This window comes from Pelodiscus sinensis, chromosome 12 (assembly GCF_052426305.1).
Source record: "Pelodiscus sinensis isolate ZL-2025 chromosome 12, ASM5242630v1, whole genome shotgun sequence".
Lineage (NCBI taxonomy): Eukaryota > Metazoa > Chordata > Testudines > Trionychidae > Pelodiscus > Pelodiscus sinensis.
In genome coordinates this window covers 2,819,063-2,835,167 of record NC_143063.1, presented here as the reverse complement: position 1 = coordinate 2,835,167, position 16,105 = coordinate 2,819,063, and the positions used below count along the sequence as shown (strand labels likewise).

At 62.5% G+C, this 16,105-nt stretch overlaps 1 protein-coding gene across 1 annotated transcript; it reads left to right on the top strand.

The window, feature by feature from the left end:
• Positions 1 to 303: 303 nt before the first annotated feature.
• On the top strand, positions 304 to 13,966 carry E2F4 (E2F transcription factor 4). The gene is made up of 10 exons (XM_075940557.2): positions 304 to 481; positions 3,333 to 3,442; positions 3,917 to 4,078; positions 4,896 to 4,939; positions 7,258 to 7,319; positions 7,472 to 7,757; positions 8,090 to 8,281; positions 10,017 to 10,064; positions 12,259 to 12,303; positions 12,460 to 13,966. Exons 1-10 carry the CDS (start codon positions 356 to 358, stop codon positions 12,573 to 12,575), a joined length of 1,191 nt encoding a protein of 396 aa, XP_075796672.1. The 5' UTR covers positions 304 to 355; the 3' UTR covers positions 12,576 to 13,966.
• The last annotated feature ends 2,139 nt before the right edge of the window (positions 13,967 to 16,105 follow it).

The following is a 16,105-nucleotide window of genomic DNA, read 5'->3' as shown; positions in this document are numbered from 1 at the left end:
GATCGCCGAGCCCCCCCTGCCGCGCCACCGTGGCCGGAGCCCCCGAGGGGCAGGGTCCCCAGGCGCCGTGGGGGCTACGGGCCGGGGGGCCACGGGGCGCAGGTGCCAACTTCCCGGCCGGGACGGCGCTGCCGCGAGTGAGGTCCGGGAAGTTGGCAGCCGGCGCGCGGTGCTCGTCACACACCCCCCGCCCTGCTAGCGGCGCTAGTGGCCGGGCGTGAGGCGGGGCCCCGCCCCCCGGCGCCACGTGACTCCCCGCGCGGGCGGCAGCGGCCCCGCCCCCTGGCTTCCGGCGCGGCTTCCCGGCCTGCCCCGCGGGCGGCGGCGGAAGCGGAAGCGGCGCGCGGGGAGGCAGATGGCGGAGTCCGGGCCGCAGCCCCCGGGGGCCCCGAGCCGGCACGAGAAGAGCCTGGGGCTGCTCACCACCAAGTTCGTGTCGCTGCTGCAGGAGGCCAAGGACGGGGTCCTGGACCTCAAGCTGGTGCGGCCCGGGGGGGTCTCTCCGGGGGGGGGGCGTACGGGGCCTCCCCCCTCTGGCGCCCGCTTTGTGCAGGGCCTGGGCCCGGATGGAGCCTGTGGGGGGGGTCCCTGTCCCGGGGGGCGGTGACACACTGAGGGGAGTCGTCGCCACCCCGGAACAGAGCCAGACCCTGGTCCCGAGGGCCTGCGCGTCTGCTCTGCGCCCCGCTGCAGGGAAACAATCCAGAGTCAACAGCCCCGTCACTGGGAGCATCGTAGCCTGGATCGACCCCAGCGCTGTCGCTCTTCGCAAGTGGCAGCGCTATATTAAGCAGGACACCAGCTTGAAAGGGATGCGTAGGTCGCTGTCAGCACCGTGTGTTGCAGGGGGCCGAGCAGGAAGCCAGCACAGTCTGCGGAGCTCAGGGAAATCACTGCTAAGCAAGTGGGGGTGCGGTTCTCCACTAGCTGAAGTTTCCAAATGATCTTTAGGGTTCTGCCTCCTCCAGTCTGGAGGTGGGGGAGACCTGGCTGCTAGGGGAGGAGAGCAAATCAGATCGTTTCTGGCTGAAGCTCTGCAAATCTGGAGCTTGCATCTGGTCTGTGCCCCAGGTGAATACGCGTTTGCCCACATACGTGGCAACCTGCATGTTTATGCATCACAAAAGCGCACTGCGTAGACTGTCCCCAAAGCTGTCTCACCCCAGCACCTCCGAGATCACTAACGTGTGGTTCATTGCACCCTGATGAGCAGCCTTGTCAGACTCGACAATTTGGGAGATTCAATACGAAAAACGTTTCTTTGAATACACTGAAGCTTGCGGAGGGAGAAGCAGGTGGGTGGCGGGGGCTGCGAGGGGCAGATTGGAGGGGGTTAGGAGGCCACAGGTAAGGCTGTGATATGGGTAGGACGGGGGTAAGTGGGAGTGCAACATTGATCTCGGGTGTATTTGTGGTATCTCAGACCTTGTTCAATGCCCTTCCCTGGTGCTTGGCTGCATCCTGCTTTCCCAGCCTCCTGAGCAGCCTCTGCCCTGGGAGCCGCTGCTTATCATGCCGTGTGTGTGGAGGAATCTCCCTTGGATCCGCAGTGCTGCAGTTGCTGCCTGAGGCATCAGGCCCGGATCCGCATGGGAACCCAGGGCTGGAGGACTGAAAACAGGAGGCTCAAGGAAGCACTTGTGCATCCAGGCATGGCTAGGAGGCAGCAGGACTCTTCTCAAGTGGGTCAGCAGTTTGTGGCTCTAAAGTGGCTTGGTGTGGGGCTTTTTTGGGGGGGGAGAGGGGAGAATGCTGATTTGGCAAAACCAAAACTTTTCACAGAGCCAGTCAGCTTTGAGGAAACTTTTGCCGGGAAGATTTTTCAGAACAGGAATGGGCTCTGAGCTCTGCGAGAGGCACTTCCACCTAGTCTGTAGCATGGTGGTTAGGATGCCAGGTGAATACCCAACCCCCTGGGTTAGGGATGTCCAGTCCTATTTAATTGGTTAACTGGTTAAATGCAGGGGGCAGCTCCCAGGTGTCAGTTAACTGGTACCTGCTTACTGGGCAACCAGCTACCGATTCACATCCCTAGTGGCGAATTGGCATAGGCACTTATCCTTGTCCCTGGCCATTGGAGATCTTTTCTCACAGTATCTCCCTGCCATGTCCAAAGCCGAAACCTAGCTCTTGTCTTCCAGCAGTGCAGCATGCCTCCATGGAGTGATACCCATGTGTGTGTCGCCTCAGCTGTCTGTGTTCCCACTGCTGCTCTTTCTGGCTTCGGGCATGTGCAGGAGGTGACTAAGAGGTTCAGGCTGGGACAGAAAAGCGGTGGGCGTTTGCTCCAAAAGCGGCTGGCAGTTGGGACTCGTGTTTGTCAGCATCATTGAAACAGAGCAGTGGCTTGTGGAGCACAGCTGTGTAGGAAAGTGACCAGGCTTGTGTCTTTTGCAGTATCCAGTGCAGTGTGGCGCTGGGCATATCAGTACAGACATACGATGCATTCACACTGACCCAGCGCCCATGGAATTCACACTTAGGGTTACTTGGGATGGGAACTGGAGTAACTTCCCTTGGCAGGCACCCAGGGGCGCGCTGAGTGTTAAGGTACGGCTGTTCCTGCCAACCAAAGAACAGATCCACCCCTGGAAACTTCTTGTGGGAACCTCAGGCCTGGGGGCTGAATGCAGCCCGCAGCTTGCCTGGATCCAGCCCCTAAGGCTCAGGGCCCCCCGCTTGCATTGGGGACCCGCACTGGTGCTCCAGCCCCCCGCTGTCTCACCACACGGCTGGAGCACAGAAAATCACGGCTGGGCCCCCAGGCTCTGGTGTGCAAGGGAAATGTAGGAAGCATCTTTCTGCTTCCGTCGGGCATCACATCAATGAGGGTTTTTTGTGTGTGGTCCCCGACTGATTTGTCTGTGGGTCAGTGGCCCCCAACCCAAAAAGGTTCCCTGCCCCTGCCCTAGAGCCAAGCCAGCCGAGGAAAGCTGAGGACTTTGGGTAGCATAAGAGCTGCCTCACCACAGCCTTCCTAATCTGCTCCAAAAGAGAATGGAGCTAGGGGCTGAAATACGGAGGACCCTCCCGGGGCATTGTCCCAGAGAGGCGCAGTCCTGGCGGGCTCCAGAGGAGCTGGGGAGGTGGCCGGGCTGGCTCTGGGACAGCAGGGGTTTTAGTGCAATGAGAAGTTGGATTGTGGGGAAGATCAGTGGTAGTTTTGAAGTCCTGGGGAGCAGGGTCCTCTCTGCAGCTTGAGAAGCAGGGGCACAGAGGAGGTGCTGTCGGAAGTATGGGGCTCTGACCCCCGACGGGGAAAATGTGGTGCCCGCGGGAGGCCGGCTGTAGCTGTGAATTTCCGGAGTCAGCCACCCATCTCCATTCGGCAGGCAGCAGACACCTTGGCCGTGCGGCAGAAGCGGCGAATCTACGACATCACAAATGTCCTGGAGGGCATCGGGCTGATTGAGAAGAAATCCAAAAACAGCATCCAGTGGAAGTGAGTGGGGCGTCTGCGCAGCAGGGAGGGCGCTGGGAGAAGGGTGCCTCTCGGGGCAGCGGTCAGTTGCGGCCTTGCCCGCGATCCACTCCCCCTCTGAAACGTCCCGCCCCTGCGGCCGCCGGTGCAGCTCCACCTGCAGCAGAGCCGTGGCTGGCATTTTGTCTGTCAGCCCTGTGCAGAAGGGCTGGGCGTGTTTCTCCAGAGGCTCTTGCTGCAGGGGCTATGACCAGAGCAGATGCCTCCAACCCTTCCCCGGGTGTTGAGAGAGGGAGACTTCTGCCCCCAGTCTGAGGCAGGACTTTCTCCCTCTGTACTGGAAGGGGAGATGGAAGATGTGGGGCCTCTGGCCTGCTGCAGGTTAGGGGAGCGTGAGCGGTTGGGGGCCACAGGGAGCTGGGGAGGTGTGGAAGAGCTGGGTCTCTGTGGACTCCCGCGGCGGGGCCGGCTGCTCATTGCTGTCTGTCCGCGCAGGGGCGTGGGCCCGGGCTGTAACACCCGTGAGATCGCCCACAAACTCATTGAGCTGAAGGCGGAGATAGACGACCTGGAACAGCGGGAGCAGGAGCTGGAGCAGCAGAAGATGTGGGTCCAGCAGAGCATCAAAAACGTGACGGAAGATGTCCAGAACAGCAGATATCCTTTCAGTGCCCTGGCTCCCGGCTCAGTCGCTGATGCTGTCCCTCCCCCTCACGCTCCTGGCGGGTGAGGCCGTTGCCTCTCTCTGGTACTAATGAGCTTCCGTTTGCATGGCACCGTTCTCCTCACATCCCGCAATGCGCTGCACAGCGCTGCACAGCCCTACGCGCAATCGCGTGGTTCTTCCTTGTGCTGTTCGCCTAGCACGGTGGAGTCCTGGACGAGGACTTAGGGCTCCCAGGAGCACGCTCATACAAATAATACTAGCCAGCCCTGAATGCAGCCACCTCTGGGATGGCGCCCAGCAGCTGATTAACAGCGTGCTATAACATGGCCCAGCAGCCTGCGACAGCAAGTGCTGCTGACTCTCCACGTAGCACGGCGGGGGGCTTGGGGTGACACGTGTAATCAGTCTGGAATGTCCCCAGCACCTCTGGGGGCTGTTGCACTTTGAGGAAGGTGTGTTGGGGAGTTTCAAAGCCCCCTTTCTGGCCCCTGGCACCCTGCGTCAGGACGAGCCGGGACAGAAAGGCCTCTCTGTGGCATTAGCGCTACCGTCTCAAGCATGTAGCTGCCCTGGCAGGTTCCCCTCTGAGTGCTAACCCTGCTGCCGTGCAGCCAGCCTGCAGCGCTCTGGTGGCAGGTAGACCCCACCCCTTTTCTCCCCCCCCAAGACCACTTCAGAGGCTCTGGTGCTGGCACTTAGTCTTCTAGGAGTTCCGTTGCCTGCACACAAGGAAAACCTGACGCCAGGTGCTCTTTGAATTCTGCGCCCCTGCAGGAAGGTGCCCCCTTTCTCCTTAACCGCCGGAACGTTAGCCTACGTGACGCACGAAGATATCTGCAAGTGCTTCTCAGGTGAGCTGGCACTGGGTCCCTGGCTGGTCTCCCGGGGCCTGGGGCAGCAGACCCAGCTGGGCGCCCCGTTTCCCAGGAGGGAGAGGGCCGTAGCTCCCAGCTGGCTGTGTCCCACTAGACAATTCTACATCATCCCCCCCCGCCCCCCCAAGATCAGCTGCCCCTAAATTCAAGCTGTGCCCCTGCAGGCAGAGGAATCAGCGGGACCTGGACTGGTCTGTGCGGGGTGTAGACCACAGCAGTCCCTGGCGTGCACTTCTAGAGGGGGGCTGTCTCCTCTGTCCCCGTGTCCTTGGGGCCGTAGTATCCTTCCGTGCAGGCTTTCAGCTTCCCTCCCCAGGCCACCCCTTCCCGGGGAAACCCTTGTAAGCCTTCCCTAGGACCGAGCCCTGCTCTGCTTGCATCTGACTGAGAGGAGCTGACGTCAAGGACTTGGTCTTTGCCTCATTCCTGCAGGCCTTGTAGATCCTCAGCCCCGCATAATCGACACCTCCCCCTTCTGACTGTCTGCTCCCATTTATTCCAGCCCTCCTGCCTGTCCTCTTCCTCAGCGCCCCTTGCATTGTCCTCTCCCCTCTGCCTGTACCCATCGTCCGTCTTGGGCTCCCGCCTTTCTGGGTGGGGCAGGGTTTATGGCACATCCAGGGAAATGGCGCCCTCCAATAACTGGCAGTGGCATGGGAGGAACGAGTGGGACGGGAATAGGCCAAGGTTGGGTGGGAGGCCGCTGAGGTTCGGGAGCCCAAGTCCAAAACTGCTGCTCAGCTGCTTGTCAAAGCAGGTTTACGCCTGAAGCCAAGCCTGGCTCTGCAGCATGTGGGCCTTGCAGCTGGACTCCCTGCTGGGCGGAACCGTCCCGGAGAAAGTCTTGGGGAGCAGATCTGAATGGTCTGGCTGTTTGAAATCGGCCATCCCAGCTTGTCTCCCGGTGGGGTGATCGGATGGTCCCAGCCGGCCTCCGAGGGGAGAGGCCGATCTCCGTGTACCCAGAAAACACCTTGAGGGCACCTGACTCTCCACTCTGCGATCTTTGGAGAGTTAATTTGCTGGAGTTCTTGCATCACAGGCTGAATTCCAGCTTCCATTCCACCGTGCCCCCTTTTCGTAGTACGCCCCTTGCGGGCTGTTTGGCCCGCTCTGAAACGCGAATTGATTTTTGAAAAACTGAATGAAAACAGGTGGAGCGGTTGGAGACGGAGCAGAAGAAATATCACGTGCACTGTGAGACTCTGAGACTCTGTTTTAAAGATGTAGTTGGTGAGGGCACGTCGCTGAAGAGTCCTCATTTTGCAAACCCACCAGATTTGTCACTCCCCTTTTACAAGCCCAGTTGCTTTGCGCCAGGGAGTTTGCAAGAACTGTGATTTTAAAAGTTTACCCTCTCGCTGGCCTTCCTCCCTTATCACTTTTGGGGTTTGCCTCCCTGTTTTTCTTAACTCCTGTGAAGTTAAAGGCAAAACACTGATTTGTGCCATGGAAAGTCGGGAATGTCTGTTGCCCCTAGGGCTTTAGGTACTGTACTTCTAGTTTTGGTTTCTGTGGTAAGTGTAAACCCGCCTGGCGTCAGTGCAAGCCAGAACCTATGGGGGATGCACAGGGCAGCCAAAGTAGCACTGCTGCAGCCGTTAGCTAGTCCGTGTGTTGACTTGTTTGCACCTCTTTGCAAAGGGAGGTGTTAAAAGCGTCTGCAAGGCGGTGGCATTCCCGGCTCGGGCCCTGGCCAGCGTCAGTAACAAGCACCAGCTTTGGCCTGCACTTGACCGTTGCTAGGGCCACTTCCTGCAGGCCGCCCTGTCCTTGCCCCTAGCCTCCTTTCCCTCGGCAGACACTCACACCCTCTTGGGCTTGCTGCTGGAGTCCTAGCGCTTGGCACGAGAGCTCTGGACCCCTGGCAAGGTCTTCCGGCCGGAGCCCTACGCCAGCTGCCTGGAGTGCATATCCGTGCTCTCCGTCCCGAAGGAGGGAGGCTTTGGTGGCAGGTCTGCGTTTGTCCTGCGGTCTGCCTGATTTCTGCGCTTCGCTCGCTGCCTGCCTGCCGTGCCGTGAGCGCTTCCTTCCTGGCCCCGGGGCCGGGCGCTGTACCGGGGTTGCTCTGTGGCGTCACAGCGCGCGGTCCGCCCGCAGCGAAGGATCACACTCTCTTTGTGATGTGCTGGGCCCAGGGGTGGCAGGTGAAGGATGGATGGTGATTCCCTTGGGAGCCCCGGCCGGTGGGGTGGGGCTGGTGCTCTCCCGGGAGGGGCTGGTTCAATGACAGCCCCCCCTAGCCCCTGCAGCCAGAACCCTCCCTTGGAATGCCCATCCGTTTGTTTTCACAGGAGACACCCTGCTAGCAATTCGAGCCCCGTCCGGCACCCGGCTAGAGGTTCCCATTCCAGAGGTGGGTGCTGGGTTTGAGCGAGCTGGGGTTCCTGGCAGGTCTAGGCATTGCTTGCTGGGCTGCGGGGGGCAGAGGGTCGTTAGGAGAAGGCAGCCCCATGTGGACCAATGCCCTGAATGGTCTGTGGGCACTTTGCCTCCCGGTTCCCTCAGGGCCTGAACGGACAGAAGAAATACCAGATCCACCTGAAAAGCACCAGCGGCCCCATCGAAGTCCTGCTCGTCAACAAGGATGCTTTGAGCTCCCCCCCTGTGGTGCTCCCCGTCCCTCCCCCGGAAGACCTCATTCAGTGCCAGCCCGTCGCGGCCGCCAAGCCCCCGAGATCACCCGCTGCCCACTTCCCGGAGGCATCCGTGCCCGGCGGTTCTCACCCGTCCACGCCCACCCCGACCAGCACTCAGGACCACAGCCAGGCTGCATCGAAAGCCACAAGCCCAGGTCGGGGAAGGGGGCTGGCTGGGCATGTCTGGGAGCTGGGTGCGAGTACTAGAGCGCTTGAGCGGGTGAACTGCTGCCCATGCCCCCCGCTCGCGGCCAGGCTGGCTGTCCCCTCGTGGCAGAGACCCCGCTGCTCCCCCTACAGGCGTGGGAGGTGGCCGGGGGGCATGAGGACCAGGCCGAAAGCCCGTAGACACGCCTGCGTGTGTTCCCCGGGAGCCTGGCTCAGGTTCGGCATGGAGGGGGCAGAGCAGGCTCCTCCTATATGGGGCTGGGTTGGCCGGTGGCCGCTGCTTCCGGAGCCCCCCTGAGTCCCCTGCCCCCCGTAACAGAATGCAGCGTCTCCGCGGCCGAGCCCAAGAGCAGCGGCGCCTTCGACTCCCTCGGCGCGGTGGCCGCGCCCGCCAGCCAGCCGGCAGGGTTGGACACGCAGCCGCTGCAGTCGTCTGCCTCGCTGGACAGCAACTCCGTCCTGCCCAATCCCTCCGCCTCCTTCCAGCCAATCAAGCCGGAGCCTACAGAGAGTGAGTACGGCTTGGCGTGGGCTGAAATGCTCTTGGCGCCGCCCAGGGAGGGCCAAGCTCTGCGAGGGGCCTCCGTCGACCCTCGCAAGCTAGGAGGGGCCGGAGTTCAGACGGCCGCTTGCCGCTTACACTCTGCGCCCTGCCCCTGCGAGGTCCCTGCCTGGCCCCCGCCTCTCCCGGCTGTGGCTCCCCGAGCATCCCTTCCGCACAGCATGGGCCTGCAGCGAGTCCCTCGGCCCTGGGGGCTTCCAGCCGTTCCCTCGTCCGGTGGGAGGGTTCTCCGGGCGGCCTCCCTCTTCTCCCGCCATTTCATCCCCTCCCCAGCCCCCCTGCTCCAGTATTCACTGCTCCCCTGGGGGGAGCCCAGACGCCCCTTCGCGGTCCTGGGTGGGGAGCGGGGCAGAACCTCTCTGGGAACTTAGCAGCAGCGCTGGCCCACAGCCAGGCACCACAATTCGCCTGGTTCTGTGGAGAAGGGCTGGGGGCTCGTGGTTCCGAGCCCGGCCCCCGACCGCCCTGTGGGGGCTCCGGAGCCAGCGGGTGCACGGAGCCTGGGTGCTGAACAGGCTGAGCTGGAGAAGTTTGCAGGGGGTGGCGCTTAGCAGGCGGAGCAGCCCTGCCGTCGTGCCTGCCGCAGGCTGTGAGGGGGCTGTGGGGAGCCCGGGGCAGGGGGAGTGATGCGGGAGAGCAGGCACGTGGGTGGGGTGAGTCTCCACTTCCCTTGGTGGACCTGGTCAGGAGAGAGACAGGCCATTGCGTGGACCCCTGGTCCTGCCGCTCCCCTTACCCTGGAGTCTGGCCGCCCATTGTGTGGCCGGAGCGGAAGCACGTTCGGTTCCCTGCTCCCCCGCAGGCTGCTGGTGGGGCCCGGAGCCGGTGAGCGCACGGCCTTGCCGTGCTGGGGGTGGCCACACGTGCCTTAGAGAATGCGAGGGGGCCGTGGGGTAGGAGCCTGGCGGCGAGGCCTGTAGATAGGAAGAGCCGTGAGGTGAGGCCTGGAAACTCGCGGGGCCAAGGGAGGGATTCCTGGGGGGGGGGGGGGCGTTGCACCATGACCCCGACGGCTCCACGGACCCCGGCTTCTGAGTTCTTCGCGCGGGGCCGGCCCGGCTGGTGGGCAGGGGCCACTCGCTGAAGCACCAGTGGCCGTGGGGGGAAGCCTCGGGCTGGAAGTCGGGTGGGAGGCGGGTGTCCCGAGGAAGGAAGGACGGAGACGCTGGGACAGGGAGTGGCTGGGGAATGGTCTCCGGAGAGCAGCCTGGTTTGCCGAAGGCCGGGCCGGACGGAGCCCTGGGTGAGCAGAACCCTGTCACCCCCCTAGCCCTGCTCCCGAAGCGGGGACGAGGGGCGGGGGCAGGGGAGGGACCTGTCTCGGCCTCCTGGTTGCGAAGAGAATGTGCCCCAGGTGTAACTGCAGCAGTTTTGTCTCCCAGGGTCTGCAGCCAGCCCCACACCCCAACTCACACCCTGCCCCCCAACCCTCTGCCCCAGCCCTGAGGGAGGGGGCTCCGAGCCCCTTGACCTCGCCCCCCGCCCCTCACTGGTTCTGCGGTGGGTGCCGGGTCCCCTCCACGTTGGTGCGCGTCAGTGAATTCATCCCGCTCAGGGTGGGAAAGGGGGGAGGGGCGCGGGTGGGGCTGCGGGTGGGGCTCGGGGCAGGGGCAGCCGGCTGTGCTGGGGTATTCCAGGCCTTTCGGGGCCCAGGGCCAACCGCTTTGGTTCATTGTCTTCCCAGTGCTGGAGCTTCCCAAAGAACTCGCCGAGATGTTTGATCCCACACGAGGTACGTTGACCCCCGCCCCCTGCTTGCCCTCCTGTGCTCCGGGGAGAAGGGCTCCCTACTGCCTCCCCCTCCACGGCTCCCCTGCCTGCCTGGCCGTGGGCATCTGCCGTCGCCGTGCTCGCGAGATGCTGAGCGACCTCTGCTGCAGGCTTCTGGAACGACAGCTACATGTGCTGGCCCAGGCCTGGACCGAATCTGCCCCTTGGCCCCTATGGACATAAACAATTCCCTCCTGGCTGCCTCGCCACCTGGAATTGGGCCACAAGGCCGCCCCCTGCTGGGAGTGCTCCTCATTGAGTGCACAGGGCCGCTGTGTCCGAATAACCTGGGGGCTGGGGGGTTGTCCTAGGCAGGGCTCTGCTCTCGGCCGTTCCCCACAGCGAAGAGAGGGCCATGGGGTGTGCAGCTGAAACATGGGGACCGAGGGCGAGGAACACGAAGGAGCATGTGGGGAACTCCCAGGCCGGTCTCATGAAAAGCCCTGGGCTAAATCCACACGTCCAGCACCAGTCCCGCTGCCCGAGCTAGTGGTGTGCCAGCTGGGCAGTGGATCCGGCTGTGCTGTGGGGTTAGGGTTACCAGCGGTCGGGCCCCGGCCTGCCCTTCCTCCCCACTGCTGGTAGATAGGTAAGCGAATGCTTGACTGGAAGGGCTGGTATTCCCAGCCCGGCGCCCCCTGCTCTGTGCGGCGTTTTCCACGCTGTGGAGAGGCAATGCCCCGACCCTGCAAGGGAAGGTAGATGGTAGCAGAGGGCGGGGTGGGTTTAACCGACAGTAGCAGGGGGCTGCCGGTGAGAGTCCGTGGGACACTCTTCAAAACGGCTGCTTGTGCGGGGTTAAAGCCTGAAATGCAGTGAGGACAGGAACCAGAGAGCAAGAACCCTTCCCACCCGTGTGCCTCGGCGCTGGGACGGGCCCGGGCTGGCGTGGAAGGCTGCATAGCTTGGTGTGCCGGGCAGCCTCGTCTTCATTTCATACCCGTAACTTCCCAGCTCACCTTTTGGGGTTCCAGGGGCTCTGCAGGGCCCGGGTTGCTGCTGCTGGAGGAGACTTGATGCAAATATTGTTTCGTTTCCCCTTTCTTAAGGAAAAGAGGCTCCCACGGGGTTTGGGTTTGCCGGTCTCTCCTCCCCGTGCTGGTTCAGCTGGGGGAGAGGCAGGGCTGCAGCGGCTCTGTGCATACCCTCCTCTGGGGAGCAGTGCCCCACGGAGGTGGCTGTCCTGGAGTATTGATTGTCCTAGGGGCCAGCTGGTAAAATCTCCTTGTAGGTACATGTGAGCACAGCTGAAATCCAGCCCGGTGCGTGTGATGAGGCTGTCTCGGTTCATGAGGAAGGTGTGGTCAGATGGGTGCTTAATTGCTTAGTTTTTATTTTCAATTCCCCCCTCCCACCTCCTCCCTGCAAACCCCACCTCGCATGCGAGCAAAGCCGCTAGTCCTCAGTGAGGATCGCCAACTTGCCGCGTTTGTGGCACAACTTTTGCTGCCGTCTTTTTTTTTTTTTTTTTTAAGAAATCTTTGGAATACGTTGCGGGCGGGGAAAATATGCATGACTGGTACTGGGCCAGTTGGGGGCGCTGTCCCAGGGCGGATACTCAGCCTACAGCTTGTCACGCTGAAGCAGTGCAGGAGTCTTAAAGGGGGCTTTGGCCCACTTTCCCCTGCTGATCACCCCAGCCCCCTTCGCGCGGAGGAGATGGCTTGAGTCCCGAGTTGCTCTCTGAGCAGAGACGATGAAAGGTCTGGAAGACACGAGCTCCGAGGGACTTGGGCTTTAGTTTGGAAAGGAGAAGACTGAGAGGGGACGTGATGGGGGTTTTCAGGTATCTAAAAGGAGGTGGGAGACACATTGTTCTCCTTGGCATCTGAGGACAGGACAAGCAGCAAGGGGCTTAAACTGCAGCAAGGGAGGTTGAGGTTGGACGTTCGGAAAAACTTCCTGTCAGGGTGGTCAGACACTGGGATAAGTTGCCCAGGGAGGTTGTGAGTCTCCATCGCTGCGAGATTGAAGAGCAGGTTGGACAGACGCCTGTCGGGGATGGTCTGGACGGTGCTTGGTCCTGCTGTGAGGGTGGAGACTGGACTCTCGAGCTCCCTTCCAATTCTAGTATTTGTGGTTCTCCGGAGCTGCCTGTGGTTCCGGTCTGCTCCTTGGCTTTCCTGAGAATAGCCTGCTGTCTCCCCTCTCCCCAGAATGCCTGAACTCCGAGCTGCTGGAAGAGCTGATGTCCTCCGAAGGTGAGTGGCAGAGGTAGCTGCTGCCGAGCAGCCTCTCGTTGGGAGGAGGAGCGAGGCCGAGTCCCCCGTGACCAGGCCGGAGGCTCCAAGCGGTGGGTGCGGGTGCCGTGGTTCCAGGATTTGCAGACACCAGGCCCCTGCTTTTTCCCCCTGCAGTATTTGCTCCCTTGCTCCGCCTCTCCCCGCCCCCTGGAGACCACGACTACATCTACAACCTGGACGAGAGCGAAGGCGTCTGCGACCTCTTCGACGTGCCGATCCCCAACCTCTGACTGCCCGGCACGGGGCCTGGCCTGGGGCACAGACTGGCCGCTGGCTTCGGAACCTGTCGCCGTTTGGATCCCCGTGGTGCGGCAGGGGGCTCTGGGCCGGACTGGAACCGAGAGCTGGACTTGGGGACCAGGCGCCTCCCTCGAGTTACCTCACCCCTCTGCGTCTGTCTCTCCACTGGATCCGAGCCCGAGCCTGCCCCGTACGGCTCTGCCCCTCGGCGCCTCCTCCGCGTGGCAGGCTCTGGCTTTCCTGCCCCCCTCCCGCCCACCGGCACTTTGCATCTTAGGCAGCGGGAGGGTCCGTGCACAAGCCCGGAGGCAGCTCCCCGTGTGCCCCAGCCCCTCTGCTCGGGGCTGCGCTCAGCTGTGAAAACTGCCCCCACGGGCTCTGTTCCAGCCAGACTCCGGCGAGTTCCTTGGACACGTGAAAGGCAATTGGCGGATGCCAGAGTCCTGCCCGCCCCCCTGCAGGCCTGGTGATTGGCAGCCAGGCCTTGTCCGGGAGATCTCTGTGCCAGTTCCCGCCGCTCCTCCCCGCCTGGCACTGGAGCCTGGGGCGGCGCAGGGGCCCTTGGCTAGCACTTTGCCATGGCAGGCGGTGTCTGTGGCCGAAGGAGAGACTTTGGGTGCAGGGGGCTCGTCCCCTGTGCCCGGGGGCCTTGGCTTTCCATGGTGGCAGTGTGCTGCCTGGCGTGCTGTCCCCTCCCCCCCCGCCCGCTGACCTGCCCTGTTGGGGTTTGGCAGCCAGCTCTGAATTTTGGGGTCGGTCTCTGGGTTTGCACTGTGCTCTCAGGCCCCGCCTCCCCCCTCTGGATTTGAGAATCTCTTGGCTTTGCACCTTCCCTGGGCAGCCCGTCGGCCGCTGCTCGCCTGCGTTGGCTGCCCGCAGAGCTGCTGGGCCGGTCTGGAAGTGCTGCCGTCCTCAGCCTGCCGGCTACCCTCTGGCAGCTCTCAGCCGCCTCCACCCGCCGCTTGGCTGCTCCTCTCAGCCCCGGTCCAGCCCCGGTTGGTGCCCGGCGAGAGGGAATGAGGAACAAGCGTTGAAACCCCTCTGGGAGCTGGCAGGGTGAGGGGGCTGCCTTTCCCCAGCAGCCAGGGGCCAGTACTGGGGGGGAGAGGAAGCTCCCAGACTCCAAACCCACCTGTGCCAGTTTCTCCACCTCTTCCCTCTGGCCTGGGCGCTGCTTGGAACGGGGGGGCCTGCGTGTGCTTCAGCCTCGATGCCCGGACCTCTGTGGGGCGAGCGCTGTGCGGCCTGGCCCTGCGTTGCAGGCGGGCAAAGGAACTTGGATGGGTATATAAAGATTATTTTTATACACGTGGCGGCGAAGGGAAGCGGCCTGGAATATCTGTACAGTGTTCTCGGAGTGAATAAACGGAGCCTTTGCAGAGCCTGGCGGAGCTGTGAGCGGGGTCAGCGCAGTCCCCGGCCCTTCCGCCAGCGCAGAGCTGGCCCCCTCGGCTCGCTGGGCCCATGCAGCCAGGCCTTGCCCCTCCGCCAAGCGGGCTGACCTGGGAGCTAGGAGCTGGAGAGGGGCTGGTGCTACTGCGGCTGTCTGGCCGGATTTGGAACGGGGCCCAGGCCAGCTCTGAGCGCACCTACCAGGCATCCGTGTGTGACGGGCCGCGGGGCCACCCGGTACCTAGAGGAAGGCAGCAGGCGCCTACGGATTCTTTACCCTGAACGTGCAGGCAGCAAGTGAATCCAGGCACCGGCGGGGGGGGGCCGGCACACAGGCCCCGAGTGCAGCCCTTTGTGAATCCAGCCCAGCACGTCTCTGATGTGGGGTCGCAGGCACCGACTTCCCCACTGGGCTGGGGGGGGTTGAACCCCCCTCCCCTAGCCTCTGCCCGGCACCTTCCCAAGCCTCTACCTGCCTCTTTCCACCCCTGCCCTGAGTGTGCCCATCCCCGCCCCTCTGCCTCCCTCCTGGAGCCAAACAGCTGATTGGAGGTCTGGGGGAGCACTGGGAGGGAGGGGAGGACTGATCCTTGGGCACAGACACATGATGGGGCGGGGCAGGGCGCCGCAGGAAGCCGACTCGTGTCCAGCTTGGGCAACATCCATTTGCAGGAAGCATTTTTCTTTGTAATGAGAAGAGCTTCCTGGTTTTAAGGTTGCTGGGAATTCAGAGGGGGGGTCAGGGCCCGGCTGGGGTAGGGAGCCACCGGCCAGTTGGCCGTTTGACTCTTTCCTTGAGTGCCGCTGTGGAAACAGGCCCCTTTGCTTCAGGACCAGAGTGCCCAAGCTGGGGCTTAAAAGCTCTGCCCAGTACCCCCGGCTGTCCAGGCCACTATGCTGGGGCCACATGTCAGGGGAACAGGGACTGGGCCGTGCGGGGGGGGGCAGCAGCAACACCATCAGCCCCATTTCTCTCCAGGGGACGCAGGGCCTGGGGGCAGTTCTCCACTTGCGCCCCCCCCCCCCTTCAGCAGTGCTGCGTTAAAAAAGAAACAGGAGCTTTTGGCAATGCCAAACCCTCAGCGCGTCAGAACGATCCCCGAAACGTCGTAAAACACTCCTGGCTCCGACATCAAAGCATGGCTTGGGAGCAGACGGAGTCGCGGAAGGTGACTGGCTCCAATGGTGGCAGCATGGGGATTACTTCTGGAGATCCGGATTTTAACACTGTTTCTGTTACAGGTGTGTGCGGGTGTGAGCAATCCCATTTCTGCAGCTCCAGCGCAGTAGTTTTCAGATGGCACCACCAGGGCCGGCCCGCGACATTTTGGCACCTGAGGTGGGGAGCTCAAATGACCCCTCGCTTGGGGTAAAACTTTGGAAGGTCTCAATTCTGCCTCCTTCCTGTCCTACTCTAGAGCAGAGAGAATGCGTCTGCACCAGCGGCAAACACAGTTGTCTACACGCTGGGTCCTAGCGGCGCCCCCCCCAGTCTGGCACTTCTGCTGTTACCTCCCCACAAAGAATCCGTGTGTAAAAGGGCTGTGCCCAGGCTGAAGCTCACCCCATGGTAAGGCCAGCCAGGGCACAGCCCTTTTAGACACGGATTCTTTGGGGGGAGGTAACAGCAGAAGGGGGAGTACTAACGCACCCCAAAGGCTCCGAACCAAAAGTCCAAGGAAACGAACCCAAAATGTCAGGACTTTCTGGTGCCCCCGCCGGCAGCCTGCACTGGTGTGTCGGTTCCTCTGCCTTGGGGCTGCCTGGCAAGGTTCCCTCCTGCTTTGCCAGCCCTGTGCAGAATAAAGTTTTGGGTGTGCACCGAGGCTTGTGCACCACCTGGGGCAAAATGGGAGCTGTGGCACCGGAGTCTCGGGGGTGGGTGCCCGCGTGTGCACAGCGATGGTGTATTGTGTGGTGTGTGATCTAGTTCGATCGCTAGTAGTAAGGATGCAGCAGTTTGCCTGGGAGAACCTGCCCCACGAGGGCTGGGCTCGCAGGGCCCCGGGAGATTTTCCAAAGGCTCCAGGCGCCTTCACCCGCTGCCAGTGCGGCCCGGAGGCCCCGCAGACCCAGGACTCGATCTCAAAATCACAACTCCCGCACTAGCTATTTGGAAAGACGCGCC